Below are 16,711 nucleotides of genomic sequence, written 5' to 3'. Positions count from 1 at the left end.
GACCTTAGTATCTATGAATCTATGATAGTCTCATAAACAAACTAGGTAAAAGTGGTCTAGATTACATTTCTATAAAGTAGGTGCAAAACTGGTTGAAAGACAGTATTCAAAGAATAGTTAGAAATAGTCAAACTGGAAGGGCGTAATTAGTGTGTCCCACAGGGATCAGTCCTGGGTCTGGTATTAGTCAATATTTTCATTAATGACTGGGATACTGGAATGGAGAGTATGCTTATAAAATTCACATATGACACCATGCTGAGAGGGGTTACAAAGACAGGATTAGAATTCAAAATGACCTTAATGAATTGGTCTGAATTCAACAAGATGAAATTCAATAACAACAAGTACAAGTTCCTTCCTAGATGAAATACAAACATCAAATGCACAGCTACAAAATGGGGAATAACTGGCATGTGGCAGTACTGTTGGAAAGAATCTGGGGGTTATAGTGGATCACAAATTGAATATGAGTTAACAATGTGTTACAACTGAGAAAAAGGCTAATATCATTTTGAGATGACAGGAGTGTCATATGTAAAGCATGGGAGATAATTATTCTGCTCTGCTCAGAACTGGTGAGGCCTCAGCTGGAGTACTGTGTCCAGTTCTGGGTGCCACGCTTTAGGAAAGGTGTGAACAAATTGGAGAGAGTCCAGAGGAGAGCAACAAAAATGACAAAAGGTTTAGAAAACTTGACCTATGAAGAAAGGTTAAAAAAACGGCCATGTTTAGTCTAGAGAACAGAAGACTCAGAGTCTTCAGATATGTTAAGGGCTATTATAAAGAGAGTGGTGATCAGTTGTGCTCCCCATCCACTGAACCTAGAACAAGAAGTAATGGGCTGCAGCAAGGGAGATTTAGGTTAGATATTGGAAAAAGCTTTCTAACTATAAGGGTAGTTAAGCTCTGGAATAGGTTTCAAGGGAGGTTGTGGAATCCCCATCATTGGAGCTTTCTAACACCACCTGTCAGGGATTGTCAGGGTTTACTTGGTCCTGCCACAGCACTAGGGATGAATTCGATGATTTCTCAAGGTCCCTTCCAGCCCTATATTTCTATGATCTGATGGGCAAAACCACATATTTTCCCCAGACCTTGTTCTTAGAAATGGATGAACAATTTACAAAATTTTAAACTTTAAAAAACTTTTTAAAACTCCTAAAATTTAAAAAAATAAAATCATTCTGAGATGGGCACCTGGACTGGAAAAAATTGCCTGAATAGCTAAATTTGAAAAAATAATAAGCAACTCAAAAGAGGATGTTGCAATCAGAATGGATTTGATTTAAATCACTCATCAGGAAGACTTGATTTAGTCATGGATTTTTACATAAAAGTGCATTCTTGTTGGTTGTCATAACCTTAATATATATTCTTCACAACTCAGAGATAGATGTAAATTTCATTTGTAGACAGTACATGCTATACATTTTTAAAGTGATTTATTTTGAAAACTTTTCAGATTAGTTTTAAACCTATATCAGAAAATGAATGAATGATTGGTTATTTCATTTACCAAAGGTAATTAAAGCAGATATTTATGAAGTCATTGGAAGGTGAACTATCTCCAGTTCATTAGGTTAATCATTAATATTTGGAGGATTTTCTTGCCAGGCTATATTAGCAGAGAACATCACCAGACAGACATTTAAATTATTTTGTTTAACCAAAACAACAACGTTATGTATTCTGGATTTTTTCTTCAACAGCAAACATATAATATTTTAACAAAACAAGCATTTGAATTTATGTAAACATTCAAGTTTTTTAAAATTCAGGTTTGTTTTTCTTAAAATTGTTTTTAACTAAAATAGTTCAATGAAATATTTAAAAAAACAAAACAAAAATTAAATCGACTATGTGAGTCAGGTTAACATGAGAAACTTAAAATATTGGCTTCTGCAGCTGCCTCAGTCGTCTTCACCTTCGTTTTCCTGTTTGTTCATAATGGGGAAAAGAAAAACAAGCTTTCCTGCTTTTTTAGGTCCCAAACAATTTCTCAATTTGGAATGAATTAGTCCAAAGGAAGAAAATATTCTTTCTACACTGGCAGAAGAAGCTACTGCTGTTAAAAGTGAGATTATCACTTCAGCAGTCTCTGAAGGGTGCTTAAGTGACTTCCACCAGTTCACTGGTGTGACTTTCTTTAAAACATCATCAGCAAACATATACTTCTTGAATGGTTCACCCTTAGCTCTGAAGTTTATTATAGTTGGCATTACGGAGGGATTGTTGCTGGATGTCCATGTCATAGCCATCTCCTCTTCTTCAGCAGTTAAGGTTTGACCCTGGTACTGAGTATTGAGAATATCTGCAAGAAAATGAGCTGGATATAGTGCTTGTCCTATTCGTTTTTTTAATGCTTGTAATTTAACTCTGTCATTGCATATTTCTCTTTTTAAGATCTCACTTAGTTCCTTCCAAATTTCAACAGTGTCAGCAATAAAACAGCAATTTCCCTGCGTTTTGTTTAAGGCTAGAGAAATAGGCTTCAGGGTACTCAGTATGTATTCAACATTTCTCTTAAGCCCTATATTGAGAACTTTGGCTGTGGCAGTGCCATCTATTTTTTCCACGATTTTGTTCACAAACTGTCATCAGATTAGGCCAGTTCTGGATCTAATGCTCTAAACAGTCCACTACTGAGTTCCATCGCACGTCTTGTGGGAGAGTTAGCTTGGTTCCTCCCACTTTTTTCAGAGCAGCTGCTGCAAAGTGGTTGTTATGGAAGTATTTTGCAATTTTAACAACATTAGCCTTTATTTCTGAAACACTGAAGTCTTTGGCTAGGAGGTGCATCAAATGAGCACTGCAACTGTATGTTATCAGCTTGGGACTTGCTTCTAAATATTTTCTTCTCATCTTGGATACATTTGTAGCATTGTCTGTGACCAAGCTGCATACTAGACATTTAAATTTTTTTTTCACAGTTTGCTATAGCTTTTACTGCTATTTCTTGTAAGTATTCTGCTGTGTGTGCATTTCCTGATGTATCAATTGTTTCTGTAAGGAAGACATTCCCGTCTTCTGTTGTCACACAAGCATATACAACAGGACCATTGTGGACACTGCTCCAGCCATTAAGACTCAGGTTAACAATTTCACCCTCTAGACCTTTTGCACATTGCTCAATTTTTCTTTCATACAATTTTTGTAGCAGTTTGCATGCCACATCTGGTCTGTTGGGTAGACTGTATCCTACTCTTAATGACTGAACCAGGTTAATGAAGTGCGGGTTCTTAATCGTACAGAAAGGAGAATTCGTTGCATAAACAAACCGGGCAATTTTTCCATCAATTATCTTTTTGTAATCTGCTGGTATAACAAAATTATCTATGGTTGTTTCTGGATGATGGAGGGTTTTTTTCTTTTTGCTACATGATATACTGTGGCTATGTGACATATATGATATGACTAAAAAAAAGGAGTACTTGTGGCACCTTAGAGACTAACAAATTTATTTGAGCATAAGCTTTCATGAGCTACAGCTCACTTCATCGGATGCATTCAGTGGAAAAAAAGTGGGAAGATTTATATACACACACACACAGAGAGAGAACATGAAACAATGGGTTTTATCATACATGCTGTAAGGAGAGTGATCACTTAAGATGAGCCATCACCAGCAGGAAGGGGGGGGGGAAGGAGGAAAACCTTTTGTGGTGATAATCAAGGTGGGCCATTTCCAGCAGTTAACAAGAATGTCTGAGGAACAGTGAGGGGTGGGGTGGGGGGAGAAATAACATGGGGAAATGGTTTTACTTTGTGTAATGACTCATCCACTCCCATTCTCTACTCAAGCCTAAGTTAATTGTATCTAGTTTGCAAATTAATTCCAATTCAGCAGTCTCTCATTGGAGTCTGTTTTTGAAGTTTTTTTTATGAAGGATAGCCACTCTCAGGTCTGTAATCGTGTGACCAGAGAGATTGAAGTGTTCTCCGACTGGTTTTTGAATGTTATAATTCTTGACGTCTGATTTGTGTCCATTTATTCTTTTGCATAGAGACTGTCCAGTTTGACCAATGTACATGGCAGAGGGGCATTGCTGGCACATGATGGCATATATCACCTTGGTAGATGCGCAGGTGAACGAACCTCTGATAGTGTGGCTGATGTGATTAGGCCCTATGATGGTGTCCCCTGAATAGATATGTGGACAGAGTTGGCAACGGGCTTTGTTGCAAGGATAGGTTCCTGGGGTAGTGGTTCTGGTGTGTGGTTGCTGGTGAGTATTTGCTTCAGGTTGGGGGGCTGTCTGTAAGCAAGGACTGGCCTGTCTCCCAAGATCTGTGAGAGTGATGGGTCATCCTTCAGGTTAGGTTGTAGATCCTTGATGATGTGTTGGAGAGGTTTTAGTTGGGGGCTGAAAGTGATGGCTAGTGGCATTCTGTTATTTTCTTTGTTGGGCCTGTCCTGTAGTAGCTGACTTCTGGGTACTCTTCTGGCTCTGTCAGTCTGTTTCTTCACTTCAGCAGGTGGGTATTGTAATTGTAAGAATGCATGATAGAGATCTTGTAGGGTTTGTCTCTGTCTGAGGGGTTGGAGCAAATGCGGTTATATCGTATAGCTTGGCTGTAGACAATGGATCGTGTGGTGTGATCTGGATGAAAGCTAGAGGCATGTTGGTAGGAATAGCGGTCAGTAGGTTTCTGATAAAGGGTGGTGTTTACATGACCATCGCTTATTAGCACCGTAGTGTCCAGGAAGTGGATCTCTTGTGTGGACTGGTCCAGGCTGAGGTTGATGGTTGGATAGAAATTGTTGCAATCATGGTGGAATTCCTCAAGGGCTTCTTTTCCATGGGTCCAGATGATGATGATGTCATCAATGTAGCTCAAGTAGAGTAGGGGCATTAGGGGACGAGAGCTGAGGAAGCGTTGTTCTAAGTCAGCCATAAAAATGTTGGCATACTGTGGGGCCATGTGGGTACCCATCGCAGTGCCTCTGATTTGAAGGTATACATTGTCCCCAAATGTGAAATAGTTATGGGTGAGGACAAAGTCACAAAGTTCAGCCACCAGGTTTGCCGTGACATTATCGGGGATACTGTTCCTGATGGCTTGTAGTCCATCTTTGTGTGGAATGTTGGTGTAGAGGGCTTCTACATCCATAGTGGCTAGGATGGTGGTTTTAGGAAGATCACCGATGGATTGTAGTTTCCTCAGGAAGTCAGTGGTGTCGCGAAGATAGCTGGGCGTGCTGGTAGCGTAGGGCCTGAGGAGGGAGTCTACATAGCCGGACAATCCTGCTGTTGGGGTGCCAATGCCTGAGATGATAGGGCGTCCAAGATTTCCAGGTTTATGGATCTTGGGTAGCAGATAGAATACCCCAGGTCGGGGTTCCAGGGGTGTGTCTGTGCAGATTTGTTCTTGTGCTTTTTCAGGGAGTTTCTTGAGCAAATGCTGTAGTTTCTTTTGGTAACCCTCAGTGAGATCAGAGGGTAATGGCTTGTAGAAAGTGGTGTTGGAGAGCTGCCTAGTAGCCTCTTGTTCATATTCCGACCTAGTCATGATGATGACAGCACCTCCTTTTTCAGCCTTTTTGATTATGATGTTGGAGTTGTTTCTGAGGCTGTGGATGGCATTGTGTTTTGCATGGCTGTGGTTATGGGGCAAGTGATGCTGCTTTTCCACAATTTCAGCCCGTGCACATCAGCGGAAGCACTCTATGTAGAAGTCCAGTCTGTTATTTCGACCTTCAGGAGAAGTCCACCCAGAATCCTTCTTTTTGTAGTGTTGATAGGAAGGTCCCTGTGGGTTAATACGTTGGTTAGAGGTGTGTTGGAAATATTCCTTGAGTCGGAGACGTCGAAAATAGGATTCTAAGTCACCACAGAACTGTATCATGTTCATGGGGGTGGAGGGGCAAAAGGAGAGGCCCCAAGAGAGGACAGATACTTCTGCTGGGCTAAGAGTATAGTTGGACAGATTAACAATATTGCTGGGTGGGTTAAGGGAACCACTGTTGTGGCCCCTTGTGGCATGTAGTAGTTTCGAGAGTTTAGTGTCCTTTCTCTTTTGTAAAGAAGCAAAGTGTGTGTTGTAGATGGCTTGTCTAGTTTTTGTAGCGTCCAGAGGAAGAAGTTTGTGTGGAAGGTTGGTTCTTTATGAGAGTATCCAGTTTTGAGAGCTCATTCTTAGTCTTTCCCTGTTTGCTGTAGAGGATGTTGATCAGGTGGTTCTGCAGTTTCTTTGAGAGTGTGTGGCACAAGCTGTCAACATAGTCTGTGTGGTATGTAGATTGTAATGGATTTTTTACCTTCAGTCCTTTTGCTATGATGTCCATCTGTTTGCATTTGGAGAGGAAGATGTCTGTCTGTATCTGTACAAGTTTTTTCATGAAGTTGATAGATTTCCACTCCATACGGCTAAATTCAGTGTCTTGCATAATAACAGGTTTCAGAGTAGCAGCCGTGTTAGTGTGTATTCGCAAAAAAGAAAAGGAGTACTTGTGGCACCTTAGAGACTAACAAATTTATTTTAGCATAAGCTTTCGTGAGCTACAGCTCACTTCATCGGATGCATTCGGTGGAAAATACAGTGGGGAGATTTATATACACACACAGAGAACATGAAACAATGGGTTTTATCATACATACTGTAAGGAGAGTGATCACTTAAGATGAGATCAGGTGGTTCCGCAGTTTCTTTGAGAGTGTGTGGCACAAGCTGTCAGCATAGTCTGTGTGGTACGTAGATTGTAATGGATTTTTTACCTTCAGTCCTTTTGGTATGATGTCCATCTGTTTGCATTTGGAGAGGAAGATGATGTCTGTCTGTATCTGTAAGAGTTTTTTCATGAAGTTGATAATTTCCACTCCATATGGCTAAATTCAGTGCCTTGCTTAATAACACTGATAGACAGATAATTCTGAATCTGTAGAAAATGATGGTGATCTTGAAGGTGTATAGTCTTCAGAATCCTGTATGTTGAGGATGGATTCTCCTAAACAAAATAAGTCAATGCAGTTATTTAATTATTATTACCATGCTGCTCATCTAGTATTACTCATTGCGTTCACTGACACTCAATACTACTTTAAAGGTGAAATTGTAAAAGGAAGAGCTGCCTATTTCAGCTATTTATTTTTTAACACAACTGCATTTAAAATGATAGTACCATAGAGTAACACCAATATTTTTTCTCAAACATGAGAATTCAAAAATAGTCCAGAAGGAAGACAGGCAGTCCTTAAGAAAGAAGTCTGAAATAAAAAAGTTTACCAACCTGAAGATCCTGCATGTTCAGACATGTTCCTTTCATCATTTTCAACGCAGCTTCCTCCTGAGAAGGAACACTTCTCATGATGTTGTTTTGTTCGGGCAACCAGACCTTGCATTTCTTTGTTGCACTGTTTGCATTTTGCACGCATGCCTGTCTTACTCACGGGTAGGGGAACTTCATTAAAATAGTCCCAAATTGGCTCTCTTTTACGGCCCGCTGCCATTATAGGTTTTCCCTTCTTGTGAGAGAATGGTATGGTAGATCTCAAATCAATGAAGGCTATACTCAGAAAGACCTCAAGACTTCTGGAATATGATACTGAAACAGTTTCACTTTTGTTTCTACTGCCTGTCTCTCCCTTCTCTCATTTATCTCCAGACTTCTCCTTGTCCAGATCTATTCCACCCCCCCAACAATCTATTCACTGAACTTTTTGAAACTTTGCACTTTTAGAGGGAGGTAATGGGTTGACTCTGTGTACACAAATTTGCAGAGGGACAATAGGGTTGAGGTCTGTTATGTCTCACCTCTATATATTTATTTATTTATTTTATTTTAAAGCATTTTTGCTGTTAACAAACATGCTATCTCTATTGTCACAAATCCACAGTATGAGAACTGCAAAAGTAAGCATCTCTGATGGTATCCTCTAGACTGACCACTGAGTCCCATTGGGTAGATAGAAAGATTAACCTAAATAATCTGTACAGAAGCCCCTGGAACACCATAAAATTGGGTCCATAATCCATGAACTATTGGAACTCATTTACAAATCTTTTCTTAAACATTACATGAATATATTGTCTCATACTATAGAATTAGAATTTATAATCCCTATTCGATGATGAGATATCTTTGAGCTATAATGTATCTTAATTAAAACTATCTTTCTTTAGATAGGTTTTTTCCTCAAAAAGCATTTTATCAAAAAAATCCAATTTCAATTTAAAAAATCCGATTTTTTTAACTTTTTTTAAAAAATCATTGATTTTTATCCACCCTTGTTGCAATGGAAAGTGTTGGCGGCAGTCTTAACTATTGGTGTCACTATTAGCTCTTCCTATAATAAATAACTCCTAATACAGACAGCCGTGTGATTAAAACCATCTTTTTCTTCTAAAGACTGCAAACTAATTGTGGAAATGCTTCACGGGAGAAACGTGTAACCGACACAGTTCAACAGTAATAACAAAGATAAAATCTTTTGAAAAGGTGAGGTTTTCAGGTGTGTAAAGTGGAGAGGAATGGATTAAAATAGATATCAAAGGAAACAAGTTCCCGCCAGGCTCCCAGAGAAAGTACCTGTGCACTTAAAGTACAGTGATGGAATCCCTAAAAAGCAGATGCTGTCACAGCACAGATGTCCATAAGAATAAAGCTGTGTCTCGACTATAGCTAGTGTCATATATTTTTTTTTAAAATACCAGTTAAGCAATTAGAATAAACTAGAGGGATGTCAAAGCTGTTCCAGAAATGTGAATTAAAAGTAGCCGATTTACATAGATATGAATGGTTTTAGCATAATAGTATTATCCTGCAGAATTTGGTTTAGGGCAGCAGTTTGTGTGATTAAAGATGTAAACTGGATGAGAAATAAGAATAAAAACCAGTATCTTACCTTCTGTATGGGTGTTTCAAACTAGATAGGAGGGCACTAGCAAATGGTTACAAATATTTTAATCAACATTGGGTGGATTCATGGATTACTTTGTTTTCTATTGTGTTCAATTCTTGATTTTGGCAGAAATTGATAAACATTTCTTATAGCAACATAAAATGTTTTCCATACATTACAGTGCTGCACTTTTATGAGGATCTTTGTTCTGATATAAAGCTAATCCCTCCAGTTTTCTGCACCTCTTTATATTAAGCATTATAATATGCAAATACTTAGCTTAATGTCAGGCTTACGCAGAAAGAATATGATCTGTTGTATTCATGTTAAGTATCCAGGCTACACTTCAAAATATTGAGAGAAGCATTGTTGACTCTAGAACATCTGTCTATCTGCCTACAATTATTAATCTATATTTTATAATTATATTTTTACAGTGCCATAAATGTGAATGGTACTTTATGGACAATGATAGGTCCCTGCCCTGTGGATTTAAAAACCTAAGTGGACGTTTTCATTTTTCAATACTTTAAGAAGTTCCAGTTGAGGGCATTTTAATATTAACTCACAGCTCAAATATCCTCTTGAAGTTAAAAGCTGATTAAAATCAGTAAAATGACACTGTTCTGCAAGAATTAAACTGTACTGTTCTCTGTGTCCCTTGATTGCAGAACCTTTAGAGTTGGTATATGCCTCCAAAATAAAAAAATATATATATTTTTCCTGAATGGCAGTTTATCAGAACAACAATACCAATAACATATTCTTAAAAAAAATCATGGGTTCCTATTTCTTGTGTGCTAGGATCAATTTATAATGGATTTGTAATGGAGTACGTAGATTACTCTGTATTTTGACAAGAATAACTTGCAGGACAGAGAATTTTGAAACAACTCAGATATTTTGTGTACTCACTAAATTAAAGGGAAAACATTGTTTTTTGTAGTTAAACAGCTGATCACGTCTGTTTTCTTGTCAAGGATCTATATAAATTGGTTGAAAGGCTAAACTATATGTCAGCATGATCACCACTGATTTGCAGCACCATAGCAATGGTTTTGTAGCCAGTTGTAGCTGAATTTGGATCAGTCAGGTGGAAACTTTCATAAGCAAAGTACTTTGGTTTGATCAGCAGTCAGCTTTGGCTGTGGTTGCTTTTAGGAATCAAAATACTTTTCATTGGCTTGAAGGTTTTGTCAGTTTTGTGTGAAGAGGTAATGACTTTACAGTGAATTTAATTTTACTGTGAATTCATAAGATCATAAAAGCAATGCATATAGTAAGTCAAAGGCTATACAGTAAATCTTAAATCCATTTGTATTTAAAATCTAATGAGTTATAATTTGTGCTCCAGCATTTTTCCAATATTTCAGTACTTTCCCCTTTATAACTAAGTGTAAAAGCCTTTATTTGATCTGACAGTGACACTTTTGAGATTAACTGCTGTCTTCGTTTTGTCCTGGATAATCCTGGAATGCCTAGTACTTGGATTTGCTGGAGACAGCCACAATTTAGATAGCAAACGAGGAGGTGGTCACTCCAGATAGATACAGGACGACTTGTGGCACCTTAGAGATTGAGCATAAGCTTTTGTGGGCTAAAACCCACTTCATCGGATGCATGCAGTGGAAAATACAGTAGGAAGATATACACACACACACACACACACACATACACAGAACATGTGAGTGTTCAGTGAGTGTAACAGTGAGTGTTATCATACACACTATAACGAGAGTGATCAATTAAGGTAGCTATTACCAGCAGGAGAGAGAGAAAACCTTTGGTAATGATAATCAAGATGGGCCACTTCCAGCAGTTGACAAGAACGTGTGAGGAACAGTAGGAGGGAAAAATAAACATGGTGAAATAGTTTTACTTTGTGTAATGACACATCCACTCCCAGTCTTTATTCAGGCTTAATGTAATGGTGTCCAGTTTGCAAATTAATTCCAATTCAGCAGTCTCTCATTGGAGTCTGTTTTTGAAGTTTTGTTGTTGTAATATTGTGACTTATAGGTCTGTAATGGAATGACCAGGGAGATTGAAGTGTTCTCCGACTGGTTTTTGAATGTTATAATTCTTGACGTCTGATTTGTGTCCATTTATTCTTTTACATAGAGACTGTCCAGTTTGGCCAGTGTACATGGCAGAGGAGCTTTGCTGGCACATGATGGCATATATCACATTGGTAGATGTGCAGGTAAACGAGCCTCTGATAGTGTGGTTGATGTGATTAAGTCTTATGATAGTGTCCCCTGAATAGATATGTGGATACAGTTGGTAATGGACTTTGTGGCAAGGATAGGTTCCTGGGTTAGTGTTTTTTGATGTGTGGTGTGCGGTGCTGGTGAGTATTTGCTTCAGGTTGGAGGGCTGTCTGTAAGCAAGGACTGGCCTGTCCTGAAACCTGTCCAGATAGATAGTATTCTTGCTTGGGAAGAAAGCTAGATCATTCACAGAAGTTCTCCACTTCTTTGAACAGCTCTGCAAATTGGGAGAGTTTGTCTTTTGCCATAGTTCCCTGATTAAATCAGGCTTACGTGCTCCAGAAAGCTGCTAATCTTGTGGCCAAAACAATGCATAGTATTAGATCTATTTATGAGATATGTGCTAATTTAAATGGGCAACGTGGGTGGTGTTTATAAACCTCAATAATCCAGATTTCTCTTTTAAATTAAACTGCATCTGTCTGCTCTTGCCCTCCTGTGTGTGTGTAGGGGGGAGGAGGTAGGCAGAATGGAGAGCCAACAAAATAAAATGAGTTTGTCTTGATTTTTTTCTTTTAATTGATTGTATACTTTTGTCGTGTACTTATTAGCATTAAATGCTCTTACAACAAGCATGATCAAAATGCATAATTATAGGGAAATGACCTTTTTATAATTTTGGGTTAGCAACATGTAACCCTTCATCTGCATTGTGCTCTAGGGCATTTCATCATTCTTTTGTATAACAGTGAAATTCTGTGATCTGCTTTTAAATGGTGTTTCTGTTCAGAGTGGTTCATGTTTCCAGAGAGAGAAAATTAGTATTCATTGTTTGGCACTACCATTTAAGAGAGTTTAGATTTGATTTTGTTGGATTGGATAATTTGTATGAAGGTTGTTGCTGGTTTGAAATATGTGAAAGAACACTTTAATATAAAAAAGACTTCAATCCTCTGCCAAACTCTCATTTGAAATAATAGCGAGTATTTTCATAAGGGCTTGATTTTCAAACAGTTGTGTGTGCAATTGCAATCCTAATTTGCACTGGTAATTAGCACAGTTGCATGCACGAACTGGGTATTTGCACGTGACAGTTGCAAGTTATGTACCGTTTGCTGGACAAGCACCTGATTTCTTCATGTATTCATTGTATTTTCACACAAATTAGGCATGCACATATGATTTTTCAAAAATCAGGCCCAAATTATATGTAAAACTAACCATGGAAAAGCATTCTAGGGAAAAGGGGAGAAGTGCTGTCACTTGATTTTAAAAGTGGGCTGGACAGAGCAATAGAAAGATGCTTAAACAATCGTCTTAGTCACAGCTGCACTAAATGATCTAGAAGGCTATTTCCATTTCTGTGATTAAACATGTCAGTTCAAAAAATGCTAATCACACTGTTCATTTTTAGGCAATTCGCAGCTTTCAGGTGGCCTTGCACATCTATCCAATGAGCCCTGAACTATGGAAAGAAGACCTTACCTGGGCAAGAAAGCTGCATGAACAGCAAAAGAAAGCAACAAAGACTAAGGCGACGCAAGCTGAGGCAAAAGAAGCAGATGTTGCCCATGAATCAATTCCAGACTATGACTTTGAAAGTGATGAGATTGTAGCAGTTTGTGCAGCTATCGCAGAGAAGGAGAAAACTGTTTCAGCAACTAAAACAGTAGTGATTGTGTCTGCTTCAGGCACAGTAGAGACCGTAACTGAGAAGGAGGAATGTTCTACAACCCCCGATGATACCGTTTTTATCAGAGCCCGATAGTGTAGCATAATCTTTTGCTAGTATTCTTTGGAAATCTAACATTGCTTATCAAGTGTTGGAAGAATTCTTTTTAGCAGCAGGTAAAATAGAAGGGGTCATTAGTTCTGAAGTAGCTTTTTCAGAGGAAAAGTGTTTTAAAGAAAATATGACAAAACAACAGATAAGCAAAGACCTGAATTTCTTCTGCATCCATACTATCAACGAGGCGTTGATAATAAAACCCATATTGTAAGACTTCACACATACAATTTGAAAACACTAATTACATTATCATAACTGCTTTCATCCAACTCAGTTTCTTAATTGCACAGTCTAAACAACATCTGCTATTTCTCCTGTAATTAAGTATCAGATACTTAAAAAGAAACTGGAAAAGAGAAAGGTGATTTAAGTATTACAGCTCAAACCTGTTAATAATTAACATTATAGATCAACACAATTGAAGTGTGACTCTGAAAGCTTGTTCTCAGAAGTCTTTATTTTCAATAGGGGATAGGGTTTTTTATGAAGAAGTTACAGATCACAGATAGTCCTTGTAAACCTGGGGTCAGATTCCAAGTCTACCTTGAGGTGAGTGGAAAGATTCACATTGATGTCAGTGGGCATTGGATCAGGCACTTTATGCATTATTTGGAGGGTGGTGCAAAATCAAGCAACAATTACTTGATTAATAACCACAGATATTCAGGCACTATTAAATACTTAACTTATACCTACAGAAGAAAGGACATTCAAAATTGAGACTGAAACTGTTCTTACCTTGACCCATCCCAGTATACTTAAGTATATCGCCTTATACGCCACAGTACATAAAATGTTAGGAGTCCCCAGTGCACAATGGGGAATGGATTAGGAATAGATCTTTAGATGCAACTTTTTTGTGCTATGGTGATTTTACAGTAAGACTACAAAGAAGGGAATCTATTGCTGTGTTGTATGGTCAGGTTCCTTGTGGTATGGCATTGCACTCATAAAGAGTTAGATGATTTTTTGTTTTTAACAAGCCACTTATTCTGGATAGCATCTCTTTTTATTTCTGTTGCTTTGTGGGAACTGTACATTTGCTAAAATAAATGAACAAAATACATCTTGTGCTGCACACAAGGAACACAGGATGCTTCATTTTGTTTGCTTGCTGGTTAATTCTAAAATTTCAGTAATTCATAATGGGTCTCCCTTTCGTGGGTGAGATTCTAATGTATAGAGCACCCATATATGGGATATGTGTGTGTATAATCTTTCCCTTTTGTGACAAAAAACAGTTAAAGCTCTTCTTTTGTAATTTGGAAAACCTATTTTGTCCAGGGCTGATATTCATAGGCTAAGTTTCAGCTCAGATAAAATTTTCCTTAATCCCTCAAAGACAGGCTTTATAATAGAATTACTGATAAACCTATACTTGTTGGACCAACAGGCACTGTAAAACTGTTGTACTATATATGTCAATAAGACCATCTATACAGCCATGAAAGGGTCATCCTGTTATTGCACAGTCTCAAGAGAATCTTTGTTCCACCAGGGTAACGTTGGCACTGAGAGGGATCAGAGCAGATCTTTCAGGTACAGGGAGGTTCTCCTACTTGAAGATTTGTGCATGGGGCTGTAATTCTACTTGTATGCATTGGTAGGATATATTTGCTATGTCTCACTTGGATAGAATTGGACTAGATGATCCAATATATTGTCATTCTATGCCTTCTAGTGTATGGTACATTCATGGGTGCAAAGGGTTTTCCTCCTTCCTCCTGTCCCAAGTTTATATAAACCCATATCTGCTCCCATTGAAATTAATTGTAAATTAATGGGTCAGGGTCAGGCTCGTAAAAGGATGCCCTTCCATACTGTCAACTTGGGTGGATTGTTGGGCCAGGTTTGAGAGGTCAGCACTTACATCCCAAATGTGCAGAACATGTGTTTCCCTCTGATTAGATTAAATTATATTATTACTTCCAGGTAGTGAGGTGAGCCATAACATCTTGTATGAGGGAGCACCTAGCATGCTTCTTGTGGTGGTGTGTTATTCCCAAATTGGGAAGTTTGACATCTGGTGGTATGAAGCTCATTCTAATGTTGTACAGTGTGTTGTGCTATGCATGCTTAAGTCTTGCTTGTTGGATATCTCCATATTGTAAATAAAGCGTGGACTTCCCTGCCCGTCATTGGTGGCTGTTTATTGTGGAAGCTGGGTCATCGAGGGAGGTGTGCAGGGAAGGGAGGTGTGCCCCTGATGTTTAGTATGTTATGTTATGATCAACCTATTGTCTTTTGTTTCTGAAAGTATTAATATTTTTTGTATATTACTCTAAAATGTAATCATTACAGTAAAAATTGGTATGGAAAAATCTTGACCAATACTTAAAAATATCCAACTTCTAGCCAAAGCAAGATTTTTCGGTCCCAAAGAGGGAAAGCATTTGAACTGAAAGGGAAATATCTTTGAAACCTATATATGCTTCAACTGCCGGAATTTATTGCCTCAAGCAATTACTGGTAGCAATGTAAACAAAATTGGTATTTTCCACTTTTCAAGGCTTCTAACAACTTACACTTTAATATTTCACACCTTAGTTTAGTAGAAAAACTACAGAAAGTGTTTGTAGTTTATCTATAGGGGCACAATTGTGGCAAGATCAAGCAATAAAAGGCTGTTGAGGAACAGTTTGTCTATATTTTCCATTCAAATATACGGTATACTACATGGCTTAACATAGCTATGTCACACAGTTAGAGTTAAAAATTAGAGAGAAATTAAGATGTAGGCAAGGGTTGCAGCACTTCATCACCATAAGTAATTTAAACACCCCCCCACATCCGCCCACAAAACAGATTAAATCAGATCAGGAGAAAAGAGATGCTTTCCAATTAAATTTGAAAAGAGATGAAGTGTGGATGAAGGAGCATTGCTCAGATGACACAGGCAGCAGAGATGGCTGTTACACAAACAGTAATGAGATAGCATGAGACCAGTTAATGATAGAAAAGTAACAATTTTCTCCAACGTACTGGGCAGAGCTTGGGACCTGGATGAGAGAGAGCTAGCTAGCTGAGACTCAATTCAGTCAAGATACAGGTAATATTGGTAGGTGTGGGAAGGAATGCAAGAGGTTATATAACTAAGGTAGTGTCACACAGGTTCACAACTTTGATAGGTCATTTTAGATCCATATCTGGTTCTGAATGCCCAGATAGCTGCAGTGGCTAAGAGCATTTTCCACCTCCTCTGTGCCTAGTTAGAAGTCTGACCATTAATTTTAGATGCAGATTGTCACTTCAGGAGTTACTTCCAGACCATAGAACTTCCCCAAAATAATCCCTCAAGCGTATCTTTTAGAAAAACATCGAAGCCTGATTTAAAAATTGTCAGTGAAGGAGAAGTCGTCACAATACTGGTGTTCCAATTTAAAAATGTACACCTTATTTCTGGTCTTAATTGTCTCGCTTCAGCTTCCATCCTTTAGATCATGTTATACCTTTCTCTGCTAGATGGAAGAGCCCATTATTAAATATTTGTTCCTCATGCAGATACTTATAGACTGTAATACATACCACTTCTGATGCAAGTACTTGTGTGTGCCGGCTTACCTTTCACTTTCTACATCTATTCATTCATGTAAAACTCAATTGCTCCAAAGTTAGTGAAAAGCAAGCACAGCAAGGCTGAGAGCACAGCCAAAGATTTTTATGTAATAATTTTGAATGAAGACTCAAGTGTGTTTTTGAAGAATTCATCTAGCTGTACTCCCAACAGAGATTCTGCAAGATGACTCCTTGTTGACGGTGATAGTTGTGTAGCTAACTCCCCTTGCAGTGCTTTGGAAATAAAAGGAAAGGAGTACATTTTGACAGCTGTTAAATAGCATGGTTTGAAAGTTGTGGTTTATTAAGATGAG

At 38.2% G+C, this 16,711-nt stretch overlaps 1 protein-coding gene across 2 annotated transcripts in view; it reads left to right on the top strand.

The window, feature by feature from the left end:
* TTC33 (tetratricopeptide repeat domain 33) overlaps positions 1-14,980 on the top strand; it is a 122,685-nt gene extending 107,705 nt beyond the window's left edge. For both annotated transcript variants that reach the window (XM_038401741.2, XM_038401740.2), the window contains exon 5: positions 12,468-14,980. In XM_038401741.2, coding sequence (XP_038257669.1) covers positions 12,468-12,821 — 354 coding nt within the window. In that variant the 3' untranslated portion in view covers positions 12,822-14,980. The remainder of the gene's footprint in view (positions 1-12,467) is intronic.
* The last annotated feature ends 1,731 nt before the right edge of the window (positions 14,981-16,711 follow it).

This window comes from Dermochelys coriacea, chromosome 5, assembly GCF_009764565.3.
Source record: "Dermochelys coriacea isolate rDerCor1 chromosome 5, rDerCor1.pri.v4, whole genome shotgun sequence".
In the NCBI taxonomy this organism is placed as follows: Eukaryota; Metazoa; Chordata; order Testudines; family Dermochelyidae; genus Dermochelys; species Dermochelys coriacea.
The sequence above is the reverse complement of the archived record's forward strand: the minus strand, read 5'-3'. Positions and strand labels throughout refer to the sequence as shown.